General features: G+C 40.7%; 1 protein-coding gene and 2 long non-coding RNA genes across 3 annotated transcripts in view; 1 reads left to right on the top strand and 2 right to left on the bottom strand.

Annotated features, from left to right (window-relative positions):
* LOC131274595 (uncharacterized) overlaps positions 1 to 12,208 on the top strand; it is a 35,162-nt gene extending 22,954 nt beyond the window's left edge. The window contains exons 3-4 of the long non-coding RNA XR_009181861.2: positions 10,883 to 10,964; positions 11,932 to 12,208. This is a non-coding gene — a long non-coding RNA (uncharacterized lncRNA). The remainder of the gene's footprint in view (positions 1 to 10,882; positions 10,965 to 11,931) is intronic.
* Positions 1,587 to 22,726, bottom strand: LOC131274594 (uncharacterized). The gene is made up of 16 exons (XM_071209836.1): positions 21,959 to 22,726; positions 20,943 to 21,013; positions 20,446 to 20,470; positions 18,946 to 19,098; positions 15,887 to 15,957; positions 15,443 to 15,467; positions 13,794 to 13,864; positions 12,843 to 12,867; positions 11,053 to 11,123; positions 10,312 to 10,336; positions 8,575 to 8,645; positions 8,134 to 8,158; positions 4,407 to 5,855; positions 3,902 to 4,011; positions 3,719 to 3,813; positions 1,587 to 1,884 (listed from the first exon to the last, which is right to left on the bottom strand). The coding sequence occupies exons 1-13, from the start codon at positions 21,984 to 21,986 to the stop codon at positions 5,785 to 5,787; spliced, it is 732 nt and encodes a 243-aa protein (XP_071065937.1). The 5' UTR covers positions 21,987 to 22,726; the 3' UTR covers positions 1,587 to 1,884; positions 3,719 to 3,813; positions 3,902 to 4,011; positions 4,407 to 5,784.
* A 624-nt stretch (positions 22,727 to 23,350) lies between these two features.
* Positions 23,351 to 26,098, bottom strand: LOC131274514 (uncharacterized). Its single transcript, XR_009181740.1, has 3 exons — positions 25,868 to 26,098; positions 24,677 to 24,783; positions 23,351 to 23,575 (listed from the first exon to the last, which is right to left on the bottom strand). It is a non-coding gene; the product is annotated as an uncharacterized lncRNA (long non-coding RNA).
* Between the last annotated feature and the right edge of the window lie 645 nt (positions 26,099 to 26,743).

Here is a 26,743-nt window from a genome sequence, read left to right as displayed (position 1 = left end):
AATATAATACTAATACACAGAGAAAAGGAATAAATGCAGAGTGACATCACAAGAAATGAGTGAAAGTTCTTCCCCACCTTGATATACATTATTTCCTGAAATGTACTTTCTCAAGCAAGGTAAAAGACAGTAAGAAAATAATATGGTATATCAGAGGACATCATAGATCAGATAGGAATAACTCAAAAAATGAAGGTACAATGTGGGATCTAAGACCCCTCTTGATAGACAGGTGGAGTGGACATCACCATCCCAGAGTCCACAGCATGGAGAAGTAAACTGTGAATTAGAGTGGACTTACTCGTATTCTAAAATAGAACTATTGTGACTAGTAATGGAAGAAATTGTAGCATTGATATGGAGAAAGTGGCCATGGTAGTTGCTGAAGGCAGGGAGAGGGAAGGAGAGATGTGATGTGGGGACATTTTCAGGACTTGGAGTTGTCCTAAATGATAATGCAGGGACAGATGCTGGACATTATGTATCCTGCCAAAACCCACTGAAAATACTGGGGGAGAGTTTAAACCACAATGTAAACTATAATCCATGCAGTGAAGCAGTGCTTCAAAATGTATTCACCAAATGCAATGAATGTGCTACAATGATGAAGGAAGTTGTTGATTAGTGAGGAGTGGGGTGGGTGGGGCTGGGGTATATGGGAACCTCATATTTTTTAATTTAACATTTTTTGTGACCTATATATCTTCCAAAAATACAATTTAAAAAATCCCTCACTGGGGAGCAGATGAATGTCAGTGGTTGAGCACCTGCTTCCCATGTATAAGATCCTTTGCTCAAATTCTGATACCTTGTTAAAAAAATGAAGGTACACAACTTAAAAAAAATTATAAGAAAAATGAAAAAACCCCACTTCATTTTATAATTGTATTTTAAACTAGAAGAAATGCAGTGAAAGCATAATGCCTAAATAGAAACAAAGTGAAAAGAAGGAAAGTGTTTAAAATAACTAAAAGGAATGTAAAATTTGTAAAAAAATACAAAAAGGTGAACATAGGCACAGGAGGTCCAAAATGTTAATAATTGGAGTACATAAACAACAAAACCAATGGAAAGACAAGGAACAAATATTCGAAATTATAGTACTTTTTTCAGGGGAGAAAAAATCTTAGAAGCTACACAATAAAAATATATACTGCAAGGCATATTCTAATAAAATGACTAAGGTTTAAAGAGAAAGTAAAATCCTATGCATCAGACAAAAGCAGGAGGCATTATGGAAAGAACATTAGAAAAAAAAGTTCATCAGTTCTTTCAAGAAATTTACACTGTTCCATGAGAAAATAGGGAAATATATTTAGAGAAACAAATTGGAATCATGGTTTTATACAAACAAATCTGAAATGTAAGTGAAAAAGGCCTTGATCCAAGTTATCCTGTTACCCTTGGGCGATATTGTATCCAAATGAATGAACAGATTTCAGTAAATGGAATGTCTCTAAAACACTGACATGAGGACAGATGTTAAGTACTAAATTTGAAGTTTTTGGCTCAACTACCATTCAGTGAGGATTCTACGAAAAAGGAGAAGCCTTGGTGAAAGCGCTTAGGGAGACCAAATACAATGATTCATTAGCTCTAACTTTATTTAGGATGCTTATCTGTACATATGCTTATGTTACTGATCAATACTAACAAAAGCAACTAGTAGAGGGTAGATATTGTTTAATTTAATAACATCTAAAATTACATACAAAACATATTTAAAACTCAACCTATAGCTATGGAACTGAAAACTAAATTGTCAGGAAGGAGTAGAAGGGGATGAGCACTGTGGCAACTCCAAAGACCATAGGATCCCCCGCTCCACAGGTGCTCAGTCCGAGGCCTCCAGTTCAAGTTCTTTGCCACTGTCAGTGGTAGAATCTGCAACACAAAGTATCTGGAATCACTAGGGAGCCACAGAGGTGGATGGAGGTCAGGTTTTACTGGGAAGCATTGCAGGACCCAGAAGGCATCTCAGGCCCTAGAGAGGCAAACTTGGCCCCACATATCACCAAGAGCCAAAGCCAGACAGCACTGTGACTGCTATTCTTTGCTCAGGGTACCATCCCTGTTGCACAGTGTCTATAATTGTCCATTCAAAGGGATTTAACCTGGTTTCTTGGCCATACACACTTCAGATGACTGTGTTCAATGAAGAAACTTACATAGAGGAAAGTGTGGTCTGTAGGACTGCAAGAAGGAAAGGCAGATTCCCACTTACCTAGGACAGGTGAGGAGAAGGAGGTCTGAAGGCACAGGGAGGGAAGTTTTAACCCTGCACCCTCCACCCCTACCCTCAACACAGTCTAGTCATGACATTTTAACATTAAAAATAGATAGGTTCCTATTTTCACTCTAATAACCATTTTCAGCCTAAAACTCCAAAGCTTTCCTATGCTTTTCAGGTAAAAGAACAGTTATGCTGTGATATTAAAAACATAAATTTTCTTACTTTAATATATTCACATATGAAAACTTTACAAATTAAAAATAAAACAATTGTATTCTCATTGTGAAATTAGAAAATAAATAAAAGGAATTCAAGTAACATGTAATGCTCTTCACTTTACTCTTTGCAAGTGAGCTGTGCTTTGCAGGTTTTTCAGGTGCTATGTTTGTTTGAATTCTGCATACCTGAACAGACTCTAAAGAAGTACAGCTTAAGGGAAGGTGCCTGGGCAGGGCACTACAGAGGCTGAGAATCCCCAGTTCCTGAAAATCTGCCTATCAGGCTTAAGTCATAATGAGATTAAAAAAAAACAAAAACCCAGGTCAAATATTACCCAGCTTACAAGAGAGCCCAAAATACCACTGTCATAGATTGAGTCAGATCTCCCATCAAGTCATGTTCTAGTGCTAACCTCCGTGCCTGTGAATGTGAAATGTGTAAATGGATCATCAGAGATCCTATCAGGGAAGGTGACTGAGTCAAGGGGGGTCTTAATCCAGTAAGACTGGAGTCTTTATTAGTAGAGGGCATTTAGACAAATTCAGTCATAGGAGTCAGGAAAAAGATGGCTAGGTGATGGAGGCAGGAGTTGAACTGTGGTTGCTGGCAAGCTTCCACCAGCTTCAGAGAAAGTATGGTCCAAACCCTTGATTTTGGACTTCTAACCTCCCAAACTGTGAGACAGCCAATCCTTACGTTGAAACCATCTAGTCACTGGTATTCATTAAATGCAACCCTGGTGAACTAAGACAGCTAATTCATTCTTTCCCCAGGAGACCTGAATTGGGATCGTGGGAACGTTCAAGTCACTCTTCAACACACTCAGTAAGAAAGAGGGGAGGCTCTTTCTTGACTTTAGGTGGGTAGGGAGAGCAAATCTCGCTCTTGCAGGGCTGACACGTTAAATCCAGGGACGATCGTCACAAGGAACGCACTGTGAATGGACATTGGATACTAAAGGAGGTAGAGCCTTCTCCTCTAAATTAAGAGCCTTTGTGTTAATGTCACATTTTTTGAGAAGTATATATTTTCAAAAAAAAAAAACAATTTACAAAAATGATGAGGGGGTGGTTGGGGAGTGGGTTATATGGGAATCTCTTAAGTTTTTTTAATGTAACATTCTTTATGATCTATTAACTTTAATTTTAAAAAGTGTTTTTTAAAAAGCCTATGGAGGGAGGGCATGGCCGAGCAAATTGAAGGCTTATATGGAATGGGTTTCCTGTCTCATTGTGGGGAAGGGGTCTCAGGACATCCTTCACTTGCCTGCTTGCTCTTGGAGCACACAGTCCTTGTCTCCACCTCCACGTTCACACTCAGTAGTAGTCGCCCCAGTGAGCTCCGCAGCAGTGCTGATTTTCCTGAAATGCCAACATGAAAGTTAGGAAGCGTGGATTGCATGTGAACTAGTTTTGCTTCCACTCCGCATTGTACCTACTCCGCACTCACATTTCCTTTTCCTCATCATCTTCTCTATCCACGTCCTGGTTGCCTTCTGTGTTTTCCCGGAAAAGAGAGTTTATGTGAAGAGACTCCTCTTCCTCGAATACTACAGGCTGCTGCAGGGAAGAGAACACACTTGCATGTCCACAGCCTCATTTGGAGGAACACATCTGGAAGGAGAGAGCCCACCCCAGAACCATCTTCCCAGCTGTCCCCTCAATAAGATGGGCTCTAGGCATCCAGCCCGCCTCCCTTCCTGGGCCATTCAGGGTTCCCTGAGATGACACATGGTGCATGGTAGGTTTGTTAATCAGGGAAATGCTATAAAAGCAGGCCAGGAGGGTGTAGAAAGGTTTCGTAACATTGTGGTTCCCCTGACCTCAGCTTCCTGCATGAGACCAGGTCCTTAAAGATGAGAATCATAAAAAGAGGCATAGACAGAAGAGGTACAAAGAAGAGTATACAAATAATAGAGAGTCTACAAAATAGGCAGAAAGAAGAAATAAATTACATGGGCATTGTCATTCTCTTTATCTGAATCCTCTGAGTCTGTGAAGAAGGCCTCTGAATGGACCATTGCAGTAACCGTGATAGGGTGACCTTGCGAAAGGAAAGCAAAAAGTTAGGGCTGAGGGAGAGGTCAAGCTCTTGCTGTTCGTGACATGCTGTGACCTTATCCATGGACCCAATTCTTTCCTCCTTGCTAGACTCTTTCCTTAGAGCCTTGATCACTTCACTTCCACCAGGGTATTGTCTGGGCTCTCCAGTCTTCACATACTATAGGTGTATGGAGGAATGCCCATGTCTTTCTTTTCCTCAGAGAACAGGGTTCCCATCTCCTGAGCATGGTGTTGCCTTTCTTCCCATGTTCCCTCTCTCACTACTGCCCTGGCTCTCGTCTCTCTCCTAATTACTGCTGACTTATGTTCCCCTTGTCAACCTACTCAATCAGATTGTTCTCCTATATGGGGCCACTGGAAAATGATCAATGGTATGCTGCCTCCCTCTGCAATTAATTGATTGATCAATTACCAATCCATTCTAACCAGGGCATTCACTCCCAGAGTCCTGGAGTTGAATCAGATCCTGTGGAAGAGAGCCATAACCAACCCCACAAATCAGATAATACCCATGTGCATGGTTGGATCTTAGGTTTGTGGGAGCGTTTCATCCTGACAACCCCCCATGGTTGTCCAACCAATTAGAGAGGGTGAAAGTGACATTCGAGGCAAGGTAACTTGTCCACAATCCCTTAACCTGCAAGGAAGACATTAGGAGTTGTGCAGGAAGTGTGGACACTTAAGGAAATGGAATCTTCTATGATTTCAAGCTTTAAAATGTTCCTGAACTAGACTTTGGAAAGGTATGTGCCTTTAAAGCCAGAGTGTACCTTTAAAACTGACCTCACGAATGGGGATAAAACAAGAATGAAGTACCACAGACCTTAACTGCACAGGAAGAGACCCTACATCTCAGTCAACATCTAGCATTTACTGGAACATTTTGCCAGGTCCAGGTGAGTGCTTCAGAGAGATCATGTCCCACCAGACTGCTTGATCACATGTTAATACCAAACCAGAAAGCACAATCTCTTGAAAGCAATTCATATGGCATGCGAACCAAAGAAAACGGAAGGCTTGTCCCTTGGCAATGAAAAAGGAATGAAAGAACACACCTGTGGGAAGATAAACTTAAATAGCAAATCAAGAAACATTGAGCAGCACAATCAAATCTCCATTGTCATAATACCTCTTACTATTATGTTATAAAATATGAAAAGTACAAAGCTGACCTCCGTAAGTATTTTCTTTACTTTCTGATTTCATACCCTCTTCTCTGTCTCCAGCGAAACAGGAAACCTCTTCCATTGGATCCTTGCTTGACTTTCCCTACTGTGACCTACCTGGATTGTCATCTTCTTCACTGCTTGTCCAGTCATATCTGCGATCAGCAAGCCAATCTTTAGGAAAACAAACATCGGCACAAAGGTTAGGCAGGAAAAGGGAAAAAGAGATGTGATATTAGGGCATTTTCGGGACTTGGAGTTGTCCTCAATGATACTGCAGGGACAGATGCAGGACGCTGTATATCATACCATAACCCACTGAGTGGACTAGGAGAGAGTGTAAACTACAATATAAGCTATAATCCATGTTGTGTAGCAGTGTGCCAAAACGTATTCATCAAATGCTTTGAATGTACCACACTAATGGAAGAAATTGTTGATGTGGGAGGAATGGGGGATGGGAAGAGTGCGGTATATGGGACCCTCTTCTATTTTTAATGTAAAATTTTCTGTGATCCATGTATCTTTTTTTAAAAAAAGGTAATTAAAAATTAAAAAAAAAAGTTACTAGAGAGAGTGCACGCCCATCCCTCTCTTCTTCGGTTAACGTGATATGGCAACCAAGGGCTACGCTAGCTTTTTCACCAGGGATCTCGGTTCTTACCTGAGCTCCATGGAGTCAGTGAAATTCATTTAGACACTGCAAGCAGTGTGCAAATGAGAGAGAGAGGAGGCAAAGGAATCCCTCTCAACATCTTACTCCCTCATTTAGCTGCCACATTACAGCCCTCACTTTCAATCTTATCACCCTAAAACTCTGACTATTCTGGACACACTCTGTTAAATGAGTTCGTAAAACCTACCCAGTGCCAGACTCTAAGCAAATGCCCAGGAGAGCTTTTTTGTGAGCATGGAAATATTCGTTCCTTTTCTCAGATCTCCCCTCTCTTTTATGTTTATAAAAGGATAGAGGGAAGTGGATTTGGCTCAACTGATAGAACATCCACCTACCATATGGGAGGTCCAGGGTTCAAACCCAGGGCCTCCTGATGCATGTGGTGAGCAGGCCCATGCGCAGTGCTGATACACACAAGGAGTGCCTTGCCATGGAAGGGTGTGCCCCACTTAGGGGAGCCCCACGCACGAGGAGTGTGCCCTGCAAGGAAAGTCGCCCTGCACAAAAAAAGCACAGCCTGCCCAGGAGTGGCTCTGCACACATGGAGAACTGACACAGAAAGATGACGCAACAAAAAGAGACACAGATTCCTGATGCCACTGACATGAATGCAAGGGGACACAAAAGAACACACATTGAATGGACAGAGAGAGCAGACAATGGGGGTTGGAGTGAAATAAAATAAATCTTTAAAAAATAAAAGGATAGATAGAGCTGTATTTCTTTTTATCATGACCAGTGCAAATGCTATGATGTGAATGTAATGGTTTATTCACTGATTAGATTTATTCTTTTTTAATGTAAAATTTCATGTAAAAGATTAATGCAAACAACTAAATTGAAGAATATAGTGAGTTAATGGATGTATAGGAACATGAAGATATAGTCATAACTTTTTAAACTAAAATCATAAAGAGGAAAATGAAAAAGAAAAATAGTTCTTACAGTCAAGAAAAGAGATTTTTGAGCATTTCATGAGAGTGGAGATGAAGAAAAATTATTTCAATGGGAAGGAATACATAACCACAATATAACAAGAACTCCTGGAAATGGCAATATACAATACTTAGATCTTAACTACACACCATCTTCTCTTACTCTCCATGTTTATTTAAGTGAGTATGCAGACCTAAAATGTTAACAGGAAAAATTCCAGGAAATCATTCTGACAGGTGTTGCCAAAAGCTTGTGGGTAAATGAAATTCTTATTGACCTGATTAGAAGTATTCTCTCACACACATTTAATCCATTTAAACACCTGTGAACATTTTCTTGAATGGAGATAGGATATTTTCCAGGTTTACTGACGGATACCTGACATACCATATATCACACATATTCAATATATAATTTGAAAATATTGGCACATATATATACCCATGAAAAGATGATTATGGTTATATACAAAGTTGACTCAAGAAATTGTGCTGAAGAATGAGAGAAAAATCTAGGGAAGATCACCAATGGACACACGTTTTCACTTATGCACATTAAGAAACACACACATGTACACTGAAAATCACATGATATACATACACGTATAAACACACAACACTCTCATGAACACAGACTCAAGGCATCCTAATCAGAACCCATCTACTCAAGAAACACAACCCTAGTACTTACTTGGATATGGATTTCCTTCACACATCCCAACTTCATTCCTACCAGGAAGCTGTAATCAGGGACCTCTCTAGACTAAAGCCAGCAAGAAACACCCACATTTCTCATCATCTAGGTATTGCCTCAACAAGTGTGTGCTTCCAGAATACCTACCATTGTTGTGTTCTCTTTGTGCAAGCTGCAATTACAGAAAAGAAAACATGGTAAGTTTCAGAACTTATTGTATAGTACAGGCAAAGACTATATGGGAAAGAGTGGTCAAGTGAGGAGACACCTTCGTAAGAGGCATGAGTTTTTCCTGAATGATGCACCTCTCAAGTCCATTTTAGTTGACAGTAACAAAATTTTTAATCCAAATACTGGTACAAAGGAAAGGCTTCCTACCATACAGTTTATAATCTGATGCCATTTTAATTGCCCCCTTGTAGTAAGTATCAGCTAATGAAAAACTCCCATTGAACACTGCCCCCCCCCAAGGAATTTGTAGGTATCATCTCTAATGTATGTGATCAGATTTTCCTGTCCACCATGAATTGATAATGACAGAAATCAACAATGACATGGTTGTATCTAAGAGCAGAAAGTTGATCTTACCTTGGAATAACATGGAGACTGCTCTACGCCCTTGGTATTCGGAAGCTCCTCCAGAAGACCTTCAGGGGGAGCTGGGAAGACCCAGAGTAACTGTCAGTACATTGGGGCATTGCTTCTGAATTGCTCATGACACTTTGCTTGACTTGGACACGGGATTAGAGGAATATGGAAGAGGGATCTAACAAGCATTGAGAGAGCTGCTGTACAGTGTAAGAAGGATGGCAAAACGGAGGAGCTGGGGAAAAAAGTGGAAGTAGTCCTTCGTTTTTACATAAAACTGCCCAAAGCAACATGAAGTAGTCAATCTATAAATGGTACTAAAATACATGCTTTGGTTGGTGACAGTGTCATCTTAGTCCTGCTGCAGGGTATAAAGTGCAACGAAGATGCCACTATGTTCTTTGTATGTTCTGAGAACATTTCAGCCTCTGTGGATCAGCTGACATTGCAATTCTTACGTGTTGTATAGAATTTTGCACTTAATGATACATCAGCCTTTTATTTTCTTTGCAGAGTATGGTAACAGAATAGTTGTTTGAAGGCAGTTTTATTTCTAATCTCTTCTTCTGGGACTGGATTCAATTCTATTCAAACTTTTCTATTGTATTTATTCATTAATCCTTTATTATAAAAATAATCAAATATAGAAGATTTGAAGATACTGAAATCCTCCCATTTAAAAACAATCAATATAAATCATGTAATATTTTTCCTTCCAATATTCCTTTTCTATACCCTGTGTATTTATAGAATGTGTTGGCCGTCCATGTTAGCACTCTCCAGGTCCAGTGGGAGGGCTCATAACTGAGGGTAGGTGTGGGTTTACCTAAGATTCTCAACCACCTATAAAACTTGAAGGAAGGACTGTGTGTACCATGCAGTATCCATGTGGTAATTTGAGTTCTTATGGACCCTGTCCCTTGTTTGTGGAGGTAGCAGGATTTGAACATTACTAGGGCTCATGTTGATATTATCAGAGACCCTTAAATAACTCCCCGATGCTTACCTGTGTGAGGCCATATCTCCCTGATGCTTACCTGTGTGGGGCCAGGTATGGAGGACTTGCTAAGGTAAACTATGTTGTGGTATGGATCGCCTTGTACCTCTTAGTATCTGTGAGCTGACCACAGAATGTGGGCTCTCTCTGTGCATCTGACAGTATATCAAGGCTAGTGCCTGTGCCAAAAGCAACCCGTAACACCTTTGTGTCATGAGACTACTGATGAGCAGGGATTGGGGTCTCTGCAGTTCAGATACTTCCAGGAATATGCAGGTGTTCTGTCTCATTTGCCTGCTGTGGCAGTGAGCCCATGGCTGAGTGATGATGCAGAGACTCCAGGTGTCAGCACGTGCCCGATTTCACAAAACATCTTGTATATGTCAGAGTTCAAAATTTAAGGTATTCTTCCTTGCACCTTAGTTTCCCTATCAGAAATGTAGAAATAGGAAAAAGAACCCCAGTGCAGTAGTGTCGACCCCTGGCCATATAATAGATGTAAAGCGGGCAGTTGTGATGGCATATGAACAAAAACCCACACCTAAAGGGAACATAGCGGCCTATATGGCCTGTAGGTCACAATTATTTTTCCTTTCCTCGATCAAAATCACATCCCTATCCCTAATTCCTACCTGGAAGCAGGAATCAAGGTGCCTGTCCAGACTCAATCCAGCCCAAATGCCCTGGTTTTGTAATCATCTAGATTTTTCTCAATAAACAAGTGAGATCTAAAAACTTACTGTTTTTGCTTGCTCCTGAGGTCACCTGCAATTAGAGGGGAAAAAACACTGTGAGGATTGGACCATGCAGAGTAAAGTTACACAGGTCTTTTGTTCTCTTGGTGAATTTAGGAAAGCAGATGGGGAAAAAGGGTCAAGTCTGAGGCCCCGTAATAATTGTAACAGGCACCTTTTCAAATGTGCTAGCTTTCCCTGGGTGATGTATCATCTCTCAAGAGTATTTAAGGTGGGAATTTAGGTTGGGTAACAAACAATTCTTAATCTTAGTGGAAAAATTGATGCTGAGGAAAAGGCCCCATAGCACACAATTGACTGCACTACTGCCATCTTTTATGTAGGATCAGTTAATAATCGGCTCCCAATGAACACTCTGTCAACAAAAGAATCATCTGTAATTAAATGGTCAGATTTTTTTTGTATTTTTGGGAATGGAGGCTGGGAATTAAATGCACGACTTTGTATGTGTGATGCCAGCACTCAACCACTGAGTCACGTTAGCTCCCCTGAGATCAGCGCTTCGATTGTTTGATTCTTGCTGTTATTGTTGTTTTTCTTATATTTTTATTAATAGGAGGCACTAGAGACTGAACCCAGGACCTTCCATATGGGAAGCAAGTACTCAACCGTTTGAACCACATCCGCTCCCCTAAATGGTTAGATTTTTATATCTGAACTCAGTCTAAAAAATAAGAAACTTAAAATATCAATAGTTTTCTCTTAGCTAACAAAAAGCTATCTTACTTTGGAATTAGATGGTATCTCCTCATCTGTCCTGTCTCTAGGAGTCTCTTCCAACAGGGCCTCAGGGTTTGCTAGGAGAACACAAGTAACTGTAAGCATATTGGGGTGTTGCTTATATATTATTCAGGGAGCTCACGTTTTTGAATAGACAATAGAATAAGAGGGAAATGGATAATAAGCATGAAATGATCCTTTGCTGGATCGTTCTCCATAGCATCAAAAGATGGTGCAGAAGAGGAGCAGGGCAGAAATGAGAAATAAGAGTTTTTGGTTATGTACCTTAGGGCAGCATAAAGCAATGAAATATTGTGTACAAATGATATGAAAATAGATACTATGATCAATTGACAGGTCCCATTCCTGCTCCTCCCTGTTTTAAAGCTAAGCTAATTGTCAGTATCCTATTGAAATTTCTAAGACCATTTCAAATTCAGGGATCCAAAGTGCTGCTAGTACAATTCTCTTCCATTCCGTAATATTTTGCTCTTTATTATGCCAAATTTTTTTTGATGGGCTGGGCTTTGTTCTAGGCAAAATACTTGTCATAGAATTTTAGAGTTTTACTGATACCCTACAATTTAAAAATCACCAAGGTGTGCATATGGAGTTTTCCTTCCAGTCTTCATTTTCATTGCTATGTAATAATTTCATTACTATATAAGTATTGTGTGCTGTGACTCTCCATTCTCACACTAAGCAGCCCACCATGGGACAGTTCATGAGGAGAGAAGCACAGGTTGAGCATGGAGATCCTACGCCAGCTCTGAAAGATTGTTGCAACTATAGTGATGAACGACAAAATAATGAGAAAGTGTGACTTTGAGTTCCTATTGGTTACCATCCTTACAGTATGTTGCTCGCCAATTTGATCATTTGTAGACCTTGAAATGGAAAAGCCATCCAAATGGTGAAAACATCTCTGGAATTATGTTCTGCTTGACCATCACTGAGCAATGACCCGGCACTGACAGAAGTGGACAAGCTGATCCTACAGATATCAGTACCTGTGAACTTGCCAGAAACTCCTGGAGTATTCAATGTGCTCTGTGCCCTGGCAACTGTCTAGATGTCTGGTAAAGTGCACCTAATTCTAATATTTGCTATGTGACCCTGGGGGCTTCCAAATACAGAAGAGTAGTGTTTAGAACCTACTTGGCATGGGCTCATGTATATACACAGATTGTTGAAATTTCTTGCATGGTCATTAATGACCCATGGTTGTGAGAAAAGTGCAATTCAGCGGTTCAGAGTATCAGCCCAGAGGCCACAACCTGTGCTGATATTTTGACCCTAGCACTTAAGACTTTGAGGTCTTAGGTCATTCATCTGAGCACCTCAGTATGTTCATATAAGGAATGGGGAGAGTAAACATAATCCCAGAAATGATTCTGGAGATGATACTATAAGTTAATATATGCATCATGTATGGTGATGGGACAGATTTTGAGAAAAGTTCAATAGCAGTAGTCCTGTGTAGGTTGAACTGACCTTTTAGGGGAACACGTGCTAACCTCCGACACTCACACAATCACAGATGCAACAGGGACTCACCCATAGTCACTGCCTCTCAGCTATTTACACAAATCCCTGCCACATAAAGGGAACACAGGGGCTTTCAGGACTGTACAACATGCCATAAACCTTCCCCTGGAAAATCACTTTCTTTACCTCTACTCTCATTCCTCATTCCCATCAGAAACTGGAACCATGATGATCCAGAGAACCGAACCATCAATATCCTGGTTGTCTTATCCAGATTTTTACACAAGTCACTAATTCTTGATACATACCCTTCTCCCTTGCTCCAACAGCACCCTGCAATTAGAGAAAACCTGTTGAGAAAGGGATCATGCTGTGTCCTGTTTAAAGACAACTTTCACTTGCATGATACCATTAGAAAAGCAGATGGGAAACAGTGGTGAAAACAAAACCCATGGGTAAGTGTTGGAGACACATCTGGAAAGGCATAAGCCTTCGCTTGACATATACCTCTCAAGTGCTTTTTCGTTTGTAATTATAATTTTTTAAACTAAGGAGAAAACTTTGCAAGTGAGCAAAAGTTGGCCTACCATATACATTTTAACCAGCTGCTGCCATTTGTGGATGCTCTCTTGAGTCATGGATCAGTAGAAAAGAAGCTTCCACTAGATACTTTCTGCCCGAAATGAACATGTGTACATCATCTATAATGTACATGACTAGACAACTTTACCTGAAATTCAATGTAAAGAAAGAAACCAAAAAGGAACCTTGCTGGGAAGCAGATTTGGCCCAACAGATAGGGCATCCACCTACCATATGGGAGGTCCAACGTTTAAACCCAGGGCCTACTGAACCATGCGATGAGCTGGCCCAAGCGCAGTGCTGATGCGTGCAAGGAGTGCCGTGCCACACAGGGGTGTCCCCCGTGTAGGGAAGCCCCACGAGCAAGGAGTGTGCCCTGTAGGGAGAGCCACCCAGAGGGAAAAAAGCTCAGCCTGCCCAGGAATGGCACCACACACACGGAGAGCTGACACAGCAAGATGATGCAACAAAACAAGACAGATTCTGGCTGCCACTGACAAGAATACAACTGGACACAGAAGAACACACAGCGAATGGACACAGAGAGCAGACAACTGGGGGCAGCAGGAAAGGGGAGAGAAAAAAATTAAAAAGAAATATTTAAGAAAATTTAAATAAAGAAATAAAAAAGAAATAAAAAGAACCTTGCGACCTTAGGCAAAGCATAGCAACCTTACCTTGGCTTTGTGTGGGACTTCGTCATCTTCTTGGTCACGTGGAAGCACCTCTATCAGATGCTCCTGGAGCTCTAGGCAGACACAGAGTAACTCTCATCACACAGTGTGTTTATCGTCAATGACTTGGACTATTCTAGCCTTGGACAAGGTACTAGAATGTTTTGAATTTGGAGTTTAACAAACTTGGTCTGAGCACCTGTGGGGCCATATTCCATGATGACTGAAGGATGGCAAAGTGTGTAGCAGGAAAGAAACAAGAACCTTAGCTTTGTAGTTAATGGAAAATGAAAGCAACCAGGTTAGTAACTCTACAGATTATACTAAAATAAATCATTATTCAATGACAGAGTCCCACTACGCCTCCTGAATGTTACGTATCTCACTGCAATTGCCAGTGTCTTCTTGACATCTCCAATGATTTCAACCGACATGGATCTTCATAAACTGACCCTGCATTTACCATATATACTGCAGTAGTTTCCACTTGATTAGAAGCAACCTTTTTGGTGGAATAGATTCAATCCTAGGCAAACCATTCTATAACTTTTCTTCACTCATCTTTGTGGTAAACAGAATAAATTGTAGATTTCAAAATACTGATATCTTCCCATTCAAAATGATCACTAAATAGTAATATAGTCTTCCATGCAGTCTTCCTTTTCTCCACCAAATGTGTGTATTCACTGAATTATTAGCTCTCCATCAATGGCCGTTATCTGTGGGACATTCATTATACAGGGACACAAAGGTTCAATGCTGACTCCCTCTAAGTTGCTCTCTAGGAGCATTTCAACAAAGGTTTTTGACACCAGGTTAAGAGCCAAGTGTAATCGGGGTACGAATTTGTTAAAGACCCTACTCTGTGACTCATAGGATTTGAGCAGCTAGAGGGTCCATGGTATGATGTAATCAATGCACTAAGTTTTCTTCCCAATGCCTGTCTGTTTTGGATGAGCTGGTGAGCTGCGACCTGAATGTGGGGGTTGACCCGGTCATCCTGTCTGATGCCTCACAACTCTCAGAATGTTGATCTAAACAGAAGCATATGAGCCTTTTTTAGCTTTGTACATAAATAACTAGCCAGAGTCTTGAGGTTATCTACACATGTTGCTTCCATAATCCGTGTGATCATGGAGGCCATCTTTTAAAGATGGACTGTTTGGTCTTTCCATAGTGTCAGTTAATTCTAGGCACTGGAGAGATGGTGGAACTCCCTTGCATGGTTTCTAATGGTGCAATGAGTGAGTGGTAACTGCAGATCTGTAGGTCAGAGCATAAGCATTAGCGCCACACGCGTGGGTTCATACTAAGGCCCATCCCCCTGAGCATGAGAGCTTAAGCAGTTCATCTAACCTGGGAGAAATACACTCAGTCACCCACACATGCTCATACACAAACACACAGTCACACCACAGAAACTCACATGTGTATGCCCTTAAGCCTCTCCAGAGCCTAACCTGTACCACCAAGGAGAACATAGCATCTACTGTGAAAGGAAGGACAGAATTCCCTCATGGAAAATCTTTCATCAAAGCCCATATCCACATTTTCCCATGAGGCTGGGATCAGGTTAGGTCTCCAGCCTAAAGGAAGCCCCCTATATTATCTCATTTTTTCCCACAATACTTGGAGGAACTCACAATACCTACCATTTTCATTTGCTCTCAAGGACACCTGCAATGGCAAAAAAGAAAACACAATGAGGATAGGACCATGTTGTGTTGTGTTGTTCAGGTCTTGGTGTTGCTGGGCAACAGTGGTAAAGTCAAAAACCCAATGAATAAACATGGCAGACACCTGTGGGATGTGTCTCCCAAGTGCAGTTTGGTGGCAATTACAAAAGTCTTAGTCAAAAGAGGGAAAAGGGTGCTGTGATTTAAAAAAAAAATCCCATGTGTTTTATCACCAGATGCTGCCATTTGTAAAGCCTTCTTGTGTCAGGGATCTGTTTGTAGAAATCGCCCTTTCAGCTATTCCTTCCACAAAACTACAGCTACTGTCTATAGGGTATAATATCATATAGTAAGATCTGTACTCAATGGAAAGAGAATCTGAGATGGGAACATTTCTTAGAGAAAAACAGGTGGCCTTACCTCAGCATTGTATGGATTCTCCTCAATTACCCTGTCCCTAAGATATTCTTCCATCACGTCTTCCATGGAATCTGGGTGGACACAGAGGAGTCATCAGGATAGTAAGGTGCTGTTCATGCCTGACCTAGGAACTTGGCTTGACTAGGACAAGGGCCTGGAGTGTACAGGGCTAGTTGGTTAGAAAGTATAGACTCGATGTTATTCATCCTTCCTTTGTGCAAGAAGGAGAGACTAATGAGAACAGGAAGACCATCAGAAACAGAGTCCTTGGCTTTGTAGCTAAAGGCAATCTAAATTGATGTGAAATAGTGCCTCTAATAATGGTGCTATGTTATACACCATGACTCAGTGACATTGGCCCTGCCCTTCTCCTGCTCATTTTGAAGCCCAACTAAATTTCCAGTATCTCCTTGACGTCATCCAAGTCCATGACTGATTTGCCAATCCCATGTGTTTTCATGTCTTTTCTAATATTACAAGGTGGTATTTGTATGAATAAAATGCCCATTTTAGCTATTTTTATTGGTACAATTAATTCATTGATATTAATTACATAAACAACTTTTAACATCACTATCATTCATTCTCCAGAATTTCATTACTTGTAATAGAAAGTCTATATCCATTAACTTTTTTTATATTTTTTATTTTATTTTTTAATTATCTTTCTTTAAAGTTACTAGATCATACACATTACATTAAAAAACATAAGAGGTTCCCACATACTCCACTACCGACCCCCTACCCCCATCGTTTTTTAAAATTGTATTCTTTTTGAAGATATAAAAGTCACAAAAAATGTTACATTAAAAAATATAAGAAGTTCCATATATCCCACACACTCCCCACCCCACTCCTCCCACATCAACATCCTCTTTCATCCTTGTGGCACATTCATTGCATTTGGTGAATTCATTTTGGAGCACCGCACTACATGGATAATAGTTTACATTGTTGTTCACGCTCTCCCCAAGAACATTCAGTGGGTTATGGCAGGATATATAATGTCCAGCACCTGTCCTTGCAATATCATTTAGGACAATTCAAATCCCGGAAATTCCCCCACATCACATCTCTTCTTCCTTCTCCCTGCTCTCAGCAACTACTGTGGCCACTTTCTCCACATCACTGCTACAATTTCTTCCATCACTAGTCACAACAGTTCTACAGTAGAATATCAGTAAGTCCACTCTAATCCCTATTTTATTCCTCCATCCTGTGGACCCTCCATTTCTTTTAACCCCATTGCCCTTTTCCTCTAGTCTCTACTAATAATCCCTGATCTCCTTTCTTCCTCTAAGAATTTTCTTTTTCTAGATGTTTCACCTATGAAGAATCATACACTGTTTGTCCTTTGTGTCATAAAATTACACTCAGTATAATCCCGTTCATGTCATCTCTGTAGGAGGATGTCTCAAAACTTCCTTACTTTCTATGGCTGAATTCAATGATATGGATATATCATTCTATTAGTCAGCCAAAGGGTTGCTGATGCAAAATACCAGAAATTGGTTGGTTTTTATTAAGGCTATTTTCTTGGGGTAGGAGCTTACAGATACCAGGCCAGAAAGCATAAGTTACTTCCCTCACTAAAGTCTATTTGGAGCAAGATGGCTGCCTACATCTGCCAGGGTTCAGGCTTCCTGGGTTCCTACATTCCTGGCGCTTGCTTTCCTTGGGGTTCAATGTTCCTTCCTTCCTGGTGCTGACTCCTCTTTCCTCTGTGTGCTGACTTCCCAGGGCTCCAGCTTAAGACTTCAGCATCAAACTCCAACAGCAAAACTCCAATATCAGAAAACCCTCAACTCTGTTGTTCACCATGCCTTTTATGTGTGAGTCCCTACCCACCAAGGGGTGGGGACTCAACACCCTAATCAAAGCTCAGGCATGCCCACGTGCAGATGAGATTACAAGCATAATCCAATATTTCTTTTTGCAGTTCATCAATTATATCAAACTGCTACATTCACCTTTTCTTTTTTTAATAGATTTATTTTTCATTAATTTCTCTCTTTTTGTTGCATCATCTTGCTGCGTCAGCTCTCTGTGTGTGTGGCACCACACCTGGGCAGGTTGAGCTTTTTTCATGCAGGGCAGCTCTCATTGCTGGGAGCACACCTTGCGCATGGGGCACCCCTACACAGGGGACACCCCTGCATGGCACGGCACTCCTTGCATACATCTGTGCTGCGTGTGGGCCAGCTCACCACATGGGTCAGGAGGCCCTGTATTTGAACCCTGGACCTCCCATACGGTAGGCAGACCTTCTACCTGTTGAGCCAAATTCGCTTCCCTCACTTTTTCTTTTTTTACCCATCCATGTGTTGATGGACACTTGGGTAGTTGTGACCATTGGCTATTGTGAATAATGCTGCAATGAATATTGGTATGCAAGTACCTTTCCCAAATATATATTTCAATATGTATATATTAATATACATGTATACAGATTCATTAGATTGCTGGTCATATGGCAATTCTGTTTCACTTTTTGAGAGATTGCCCCACTGTTTTCTACAGTACATGACAACATCCATTGGTCAAAACTCGCACAGCTCTTCAACAGAGAGTGAACCTTCATAAGGATTTATCAGTACTGGCCCTTTAATTGTGCAAACAATCCAGCGATTGTGGTATTTCATAACAGTGCAAACTGTGCTGGGGAGGACAGGGAAAGATGGTAGGGGAAGATGTGGGAACTTTACTAGTAGGTGTTCAGTTTTATGTGAATCAATCTCTGCTCTAAAAAATAGTGTTGATTTTTTCAAAATTTGTCCTAATTATTTCAGAAGAGATGTATTTCACCTAATGTTCAAAAATAAACTAATGGCTAAACTTTAGGTTAAAACACAGTCTATTAGATGTCAACCAATATTGAGATGTAAATGCATCTTTCATTCTGTGCTTGTGTCACTAATTCAGTTAGTAAATTAGAATTTTCACACTTAAAAAAAAGAATATGCCTTAGGCATTTTATGGGGTTTTTCCTAAATATAGGACACTGAATAAGCTGCAATCGTTATTCTTGAATCAACATAATGATTGCATTGCCACATTACCTTCTGAACAGTAGGAGGTCCGCAGTATCTTTCGGTGACTCCTCTTCTCTAGCCTGATACTGATTTCCATGCTACTGTCTGTCTGAGTGTGGTGAAGAGTACATATGTCGGATTGAGAAGCAATTTTTCTTTTTTTACCCTTGAGGCAAAAACCTGGGAAAATCATTCATAATCAAGAGAGCTGTTGATGACTTACTGACAGACAGAGGTAGGAAAATATTAATTTATCTATCGTTGAAACTTTTGATCCCCTTATTCCTAAGTTACCTAGTGGACCCATGTGAATCCAAGTGGGGTTTCAAAAAAATCTTGTAGTTTTGTGTTCACTTAAAACATCCAAGATCCAGATGTGAAGGCATTTGAAATGTGCAATAGATGGTGTGACTACTTAGCATACCTTATTTTATTTTTAGATTTATTTTATTTATTCCTCTCTCCTTCCCCCCCTTGTCTGCTCTCTGTGTCCATTTGCTGTGTGTTCTTCAGTGCCTGCTTGCATTATCCTACGGCACTGGGAAACTGTGTCTCTTTTGTTGCGTCATCTTGTTGCGTCAGCTCTCCACGTGTGCGGTGCCACTCCTGGGTGGGCTGCGCTTTTTTCACGCAGGGTGGCTCTCCTTTATGGGGCACACTCCTTGGACATGGGGGACTCCTATGCGGGGACACCCCTGTGTGGCACCACACTCCTTGTGTGAGGCATCAGTACTGCACATGGGCCAGCTCACCACATGAGTTAGGAGGCCCTGGGGATCGAACCCTGAACCCTTCATGTGGTAGAAGGACTCTATCAGCTGAGCCATGTCCACTTCCCTAGCTTACCTTATAAAGATGGGCAGTATTTGGAAACTCTATAGGACTGAGTAATTTCAGAAATATGCACAGATGCTAGACCTCCCTTGTATAGTGTCTAATTTTCCCATTTTTCAGTTTTAAGTGTAGGTTCAGAGTATGAACATGAGATTACTTGATGGGGTACATATTTAGACTCTGCCATATAGAAGCACATGAGATTGGGAACATTTTCTCTCTAGTCTGGGATTCTCCATCTGAGTTGTGTGTATAGTAAACAAACCCACTACATATGGCTGTGATGAGGACTAAGTAGCTCCTGTATGTAAACTCTGCAGTATTATGGGATTATTTTCTTGACATAGTTGACAGTGGCACTAGTGCATAAATAGGAAATTTATCTAAGATACATACAAGTACACACACACATGAAGAAGCACAATCACACCACATAGACTTAGCCACTGAAAACCCACAACTCCGTTTATGGTAAGCCAAACCACCGAAAGGGAACCCAGTTGATTCCGTGAACCATAGGAACAGGATGAAAGATCTTTCCCTGAAAACCAGTTTTTCTCACCACACCCTCAATCCTCACTCTCACATGGGATGCAGAATCATTGAACTCTCCACACTAAAGCCAACAGGGAAGCTGCATTGCAGTCATCTAGATTTCTTTCCTGAGCCAGAGAGGGAAACCAGAATACACACCTTTTCCTCTTGGACTTGAGGTCCCCTGCAAAGAAGGAAAACAAACACTGTGAGGTTCATATCATGCTGTGTATTGTTTGCAAAGAATTTTTGCTTTCTTTGTTGTGCTAGAAAACCAGATGGGAAACAGTGGTCATGTGAAAGAACACAAAAGAACATAAAAACCTGTAGAAGAGGCCTCGAGAGTTTCTCTTTCAAGTCCATTTGGGTTCACAGTTACAAAGTTCTTAATCCAAAGGGGGAAAATTGCCACTAATGAAAAAGCCTTCTACAATATATGTTCCAATCTGATGCTACTAACATTGAATGCCCATGGAACCACATGTCAGCAAGAGAGTCAGTCACAAACACACACACACACACACACACACTACACACACAAGAGGGCGGGTCCTAAATTATATGATCTACATGATGTTTTCAAATTTTAACTTGTCTGAAAAGAGAAAAACCAAGAAAACAGCGTAACTAGTTCAATCCAAGAAAGGTGACCTTACCTTGGCGTTGGGTGGGTTCTCCTCTTCTGCCCTGGCATTAGGTTGCTCCTCCACCGGGTCCTCTGGGAGAACTGGGAGGACACAGAGCACCTTACAGTACATTGGTGGTCCTGCACAGGAATTACTCGGGCTACTATTCTTGGAGGACAAAGGGTAGACTATCATGTTGTTTGGTAAGTATGAATTGAGCAGCTGCTGGACCATCGAGTTCACACATTTTGCTTTTTTCTCATCTGTATACCATACCTATTTTTCTGTGTGTTTAGCTGTCTAAATCGTTGGCTATCTAGTAGTCTCTGTCAGGTCACTGACTTGTTTTTCTGTCTATTGCTGTGTGTAGAACGGCAGGTTCTTTGATTAATTGAGAGAAAGCTACTCTATTTTCCCCATGGTTACCTTTAGGAATGGCAGTGGTTTCAGTAAAAGTAGAAATACTTATCTCTGTAAAATGGGAATGTTTGGATAACTATCAAGAATAAAAGTAAATGTATGTTTGGGGCCCTAAATTGACACTGAGAAAAGCAAATTCTTACCATTTGTTTTGGAAAACTGCTTATATGAATGGAATCAACAGGCCCCAATTATACTGATAAATTATATACAGGATAATTCCCAGTGGAAATGAATGTTAAAAACAAATCCACTACCTTTCATTGTGTGAAATGCCTCCCGTCCTATCTACACCATTCCAGATTCAGTCTAAATTTCTGAAATAATTTACTATATGCTTAATGAGTAAAAACAGCATCAAAATAAACATTCTAGTATATTCTCTCAATGAGTAACTAGAAGGGACAAGAGTGAAGGCTGAAGGACATCATATGAGATATAAATTTTTCTAAATAGAGACTCTTTTTAAGTCAACCATCTTAATAGAGAATCAAAAATATAAAATGAGGAGTAACAGAAAACTAAAACACATCTAAAACTCATGACCAGTTGAAGAGGAGAAATTGAAAAGTTAACTAGCCCTTTTGGAGGGAGGAAGTTACTTAGGCAGGTCCGTATGAGCATACCTCTTGAACAGCAGTTGAGATTTCCCATCTCTCGGAAGTGTAGGAATGAGGCTGAGAGGTTTTCTGCCTCTAACAACTTTGAATGTCTCTGCACAGAGTGACAGTTAGAACCGTGAGCCGCAAGCGCATCACGAGATAACCATGGTGACGGGCCACCTCAGAATTTTCAGAGTGCGGGTGTTCTCCATATTTCAATGTCCAACTGCTACTCTCTAGACTTCTGCATTTTTACATGGACAAGTGTGTTATTTCAGAGTACATGTTTTATTTTAAAACTGAATTCTAGACCCATCCATTATCTTTTTTTGAAAGTAAGGTGTATGAGGGAAAATGACCTATCCCCCATTATCGTCAACAGTGAGGTTTCAAGGGGAAGAAGAGCAAAACTGACCTCCTGCTTTAATAAATAGTGACAGAAAACAACAATATTAGTTTGCTCATGTTTCTTGGGAGTAGGAATTCAGGAGGGAACAGTGGGGATGGCCATCTCTGCTCTCTGATGCCTGGAGCCTCAGCAGTGAGAGCTCCCTGTCTAAGGGTCTTTCTTCAGCTGGGATTTGAATCATCTGGGTTGACTTCATTCCGATGTCTGTGGGTTGAAGCTGGCTTTACCTGGAGCACCTACATGAGTCCACCCAATGTGTCCAGGGCTTCTGGGCAGCAGGGCAGTCTTGGGACAAATAAGTAAAAGAAAAATTGTAAACATGTTTTCAAACCACCATAGATATGAACCAGTTTAACAAATACTCAGTAGCAGGATGCCACTTCAAAATATATGGTGCAGGAGATGGCTTAAGGAGACATGTGGTTGACAGCTGCCTCCTCCACTCTGAGCTGTGTGACAAAAACAGACATCTATGAATCCTCCGAGGACAATTTTCAAAGTGAACTCTACCCTATATGCCTTCTATGAAGGAAGTATTCCCGCCAAGCACCAAGATACTTGATGTATAGGCCCTGGAGCTTCTGGCACTTCTCTTTCCAAGCAATGTACACACTTGTATATTTTAACAAATTTGCATAGTTTGTGTAGTGGTCACCCTCCCTGTAGGTTTGAAGCCCTGTGAGGCCAGAAACCGTGGCTCTGTTGTTTTACCTTTTCACGCAGTGATGAGCACGGAGAAGCAGCTCCACAGATGGTAACAACTCTCTCTTCCTTCAGTTCCCACTTTTAAGATTTCCTTGCCCAGAATGAAGCGTCTTCCTGCAGCCTTCCAGTTTCTTCACATCTGTCTCATGCTTTTACAGTCACTGGAGGCTGTTTACAAGTAAGCCACCAACTAACATTTACTAAATGGTAATAACATGACAGGCACTTTCCAAGCACCTTATGTGAACATCACTGTCCATCCTCACAAATTCCCCATGAGGATGACAGTGCATTCTCTCCTTTTTTAGAGATGAGGAACTTGACTCACAGAGCTGTTGATCCTGCCTTGGATCCTGGCAGTGGGCAGTCCATCCTGGCTCTGACTTTGTATCTTCCCTAATCTCACGTGTTGTCTTCTGCATTCTAAGGAGTAGCTGTGTCCTGTTGCTTACCAGTGGCCAGGAGGTTCAAGATGTACTAGCAAGTGGTAACATCACATCCTGTGCCTACATGGTGCCCACTTCTTACTGCAAGACAGACGTAAAAAACTATGCAATATAGGGTAACAATATTATGAGATCCATGGAACAGATAACCTGGCTGTTGTGCTAGTTAGGGAGATATTAGGAAGCATGGTGGAAGTAGTGTTCACTGGGCCCCATCTGAAAAATGCATACAGGGGGATAGGTGCTAACTTGTGGCAGAGAGTACTTCCTGCAAATTGTGCAGCATATGATTTAGGAACTGTTTTAATGAAAATGGCAAACATGCTGTGTAGCATACTCCGAAATGTACTCATCAAATGCAATGAATATACCACACTAATGAAAGAAGTTGTGGATGTGGGAGGAGTGTGGGGGTGTGGGGAGTGGGGTATTTGGGACCTCATATTTTTTAATGTAACATTTTGTGTGACCTATGTATCTTTTTTAAAAAAAAGAAAATAAAGAAGAAAAATGGCAAATTAAAAACTTCTGACAATTCTCCTCCCCCCCAAAAAAGCAACAAGAAAACTGGCAAAAATTGCTACAATCAATATATTCAGAATACTGGCAATTAATTCACAGCATGCAACAATTGAGGGAGCATCGACTTAAGAAAAATGGCTGAATCTCATTAAGAATGGTGATGTTGGTTGTGTTTTACCATGTCTGTCCCATAGCCTGCTGTGTGGTAGCCTCAAAAATGAATAACCCACATTTTTAAATGAGAATTAGCAAACTAGAAGCCTCTGGAAGAACAGATGGTGTTTGGAGCCCTTTCAAAGCCTCGTTCCCAAAGAATCATCGTTATTTGACTTGGCCGGTGTGTCTATGGAAGACCCCACTTGATGAGTGGTTTGTATTTGGAATGCCTTGGAGCTTGCCCAGAGCAAAAAGCCTGTTCCTGGGCACATTTGTCAAAAACAATGACAGGCAGTTGTTTAAGTTCATGGATGCATGATGTGAAGGCAAGCAATAGACTAACCCCAAAGCTTAAAAGGAAGAATTGGAAATGAGACATCCATAGAGGCTTTGAAAAACTCAGGTATGTTCATGGGAATCTAGAAAGCCACGCACAAGCATTGGTCTGTGTGCATAGGGCAGGCTTATGAATTTTTGGAAAGACAAAGGAGCCCAAGTTCTCACCTCAGGTCCCTTGATGCTCTTCACAAGAAGAGAAGGCTACAGTTTTCCACTTCCTGGCTGCTTGTTGAAGGCAGATCAAACATGTGCACAAAACTTCTCACCTAAGACTGGGAGAATTACTGTTTTGTCATATTTAAGTAAATCTCTATCCTATAAAGCTGATACTAAGGCAAACAAGCAAGACTACAGTGGCCATGCATGACAGATCCCAGCAACGTAAGCCTCTTTGCATAAATGCGATTCAATCCATGCAATCCAACGTATTAATAAAATAAAGTTTTAAAAATATATGATCATCTCAAGAGAGTTTGAAAAAAGCAAATGAAAAAATTCAACACCCTTTTATGATACAAAACTCAGTGAAGTAGGAATAGAAGAGAACTCCCTCAACCGGACAAATGACACAAAGTCCAAGAAATAGCATCATATTTAATGGAGAAAGACTGAAAGCTTTCCCCCTCAGGTCAGAAACAATATAAGGATGTATGCACTCGCCACTTCTGTGCATCATTGTACTAACCATTCTAGCAAAGGCTAATAGGCAAGAAAAAGAAATTAAAAAGTGTCCAAATTGGAATGGAAGAAGTAAATTATCTCAATTTGCAGTTGACCTGCAAATGTAAGTTTCTCCAAAAACATACCCATAAAATGTTCATAGCAGTATTATTCATGAGAGCCAAAAAGTGGAAATAACCCAAATTTTCATCAACAGAAGAAAGAGAAAACAAATTGTGGCATATCCATACAATGAATATTAATCAGGAATAAAAAGGAATGAAGCACTGACACATACTAAACATGGAGGACTCTTGAAAACATTACACTAAGTGAAAGGAATCAGGCACAAAAGGCAATATAGTATATTTTCCCACTTGTCTGAAATATGCGGAATAGGCAAATGTACAGCAACATAAAGTGGTTGCCATGACTGGGGGTGTGGGGCAGAAAAGGGATTAACTGCAAATAAATTCAGGGTTTCTTTTGTGGATGATGAAATGTTTGGAATTAAATAGTGATGATGGTTGTGCAACCTCATGGTATCCTGAAAACCACTGACTTTTCCACTTCAACCACATCAACTTTATTATATGTGAATTATATCTCAGTAAAAAAGAATATGGCTTAACGTTTTTGTAGTTTTCCCCTAAAGCATTACTCTTAAATCAATGAATGATTAAACTTTCACAGTACCTTTTAGGCAGTAGGTTGTGTCAGGGATGATATCTGATGGTACACCTGTGGCTTTGGCCAGATGCCAGTTTTGATGCTGCTGAATTGCACTGGGGACGGGCAGTACATTTTCCAGATGGACAGTTAATCCCCATGTGTATCATATGGTTGAATACATTAATATCTTTCTCTTTTCTTGCATTGTTCAGGCAAGATCCCAGGAAATACATTCACAGTATGGAGAGCTGTTGATTTCTTGCTGACAGAAAACCGTGGGAAAAATAGTAATAATATATTCCCAAATCAAACTTTTGAAAACCTTATTCAGAAGCTGTCTCCTGGAGACACCTGAATCAAAAGTGGCCATAGGTAGATGGATCTTTACATTTTTTGTACATTTCATATATCCAACAAACTAAGCATGGGATATACCTTTTTTCAGATGAGTCAATACAGGAAGGCAGCACAGCACAGTAACTGAGAGCATGGGCTCAAGTCCCACGTAGAAGCCTCATGTACCTCACCCCTCTGTGCTAGTTCCATGTTGCACAGTGTGGAAATGTTCATAGGGCCAAATTACTAGTGTTATTTTATGTGGCTAAATATGAGAAATACAGGTAAAGTAGGAAAAATGACTGGCACATCGTAAGGGTTCTATAAGAGTTCAGTTACTAAATTTTTAGAATAGTAAACAGGAAAATGGTAGTACTTGCCTCCAGAGGGGTACTTGAATGACTTCAGGACAGGGGAGAATGGACCGAATAAATTTCGGTCTTCATATGGGTATGATACTTTACAATTTATGGAGAAGACCTGTTATCAAAACAGTTCAGAACACTGAAGTATAGACAGTTAAGTCACTTGCCATAGTCATGCCACTGATGTGTGATGGATCTG

Source organism: Dasypus novemcinctus, chromosome 19 (assembly GCF_030445035.2).
Source record: "Dasypus novemcinctus isolate mDasNov1 chromosome 19, mDasNov1.1.hap2, whole genome shotgun sequence".
NCBI classification, from domain to species: domain Eukaryota; kingdom Metazoa; phylum Chordata; class Mammalia; order Cingulata; family Dasypodidae; genus Dasypus; species Dasypus novemcinctus.
Note: the sequence above shows the minus strand (reverse complement) of the source record. Positions and strands in the feature narration are given on the sequence as shown.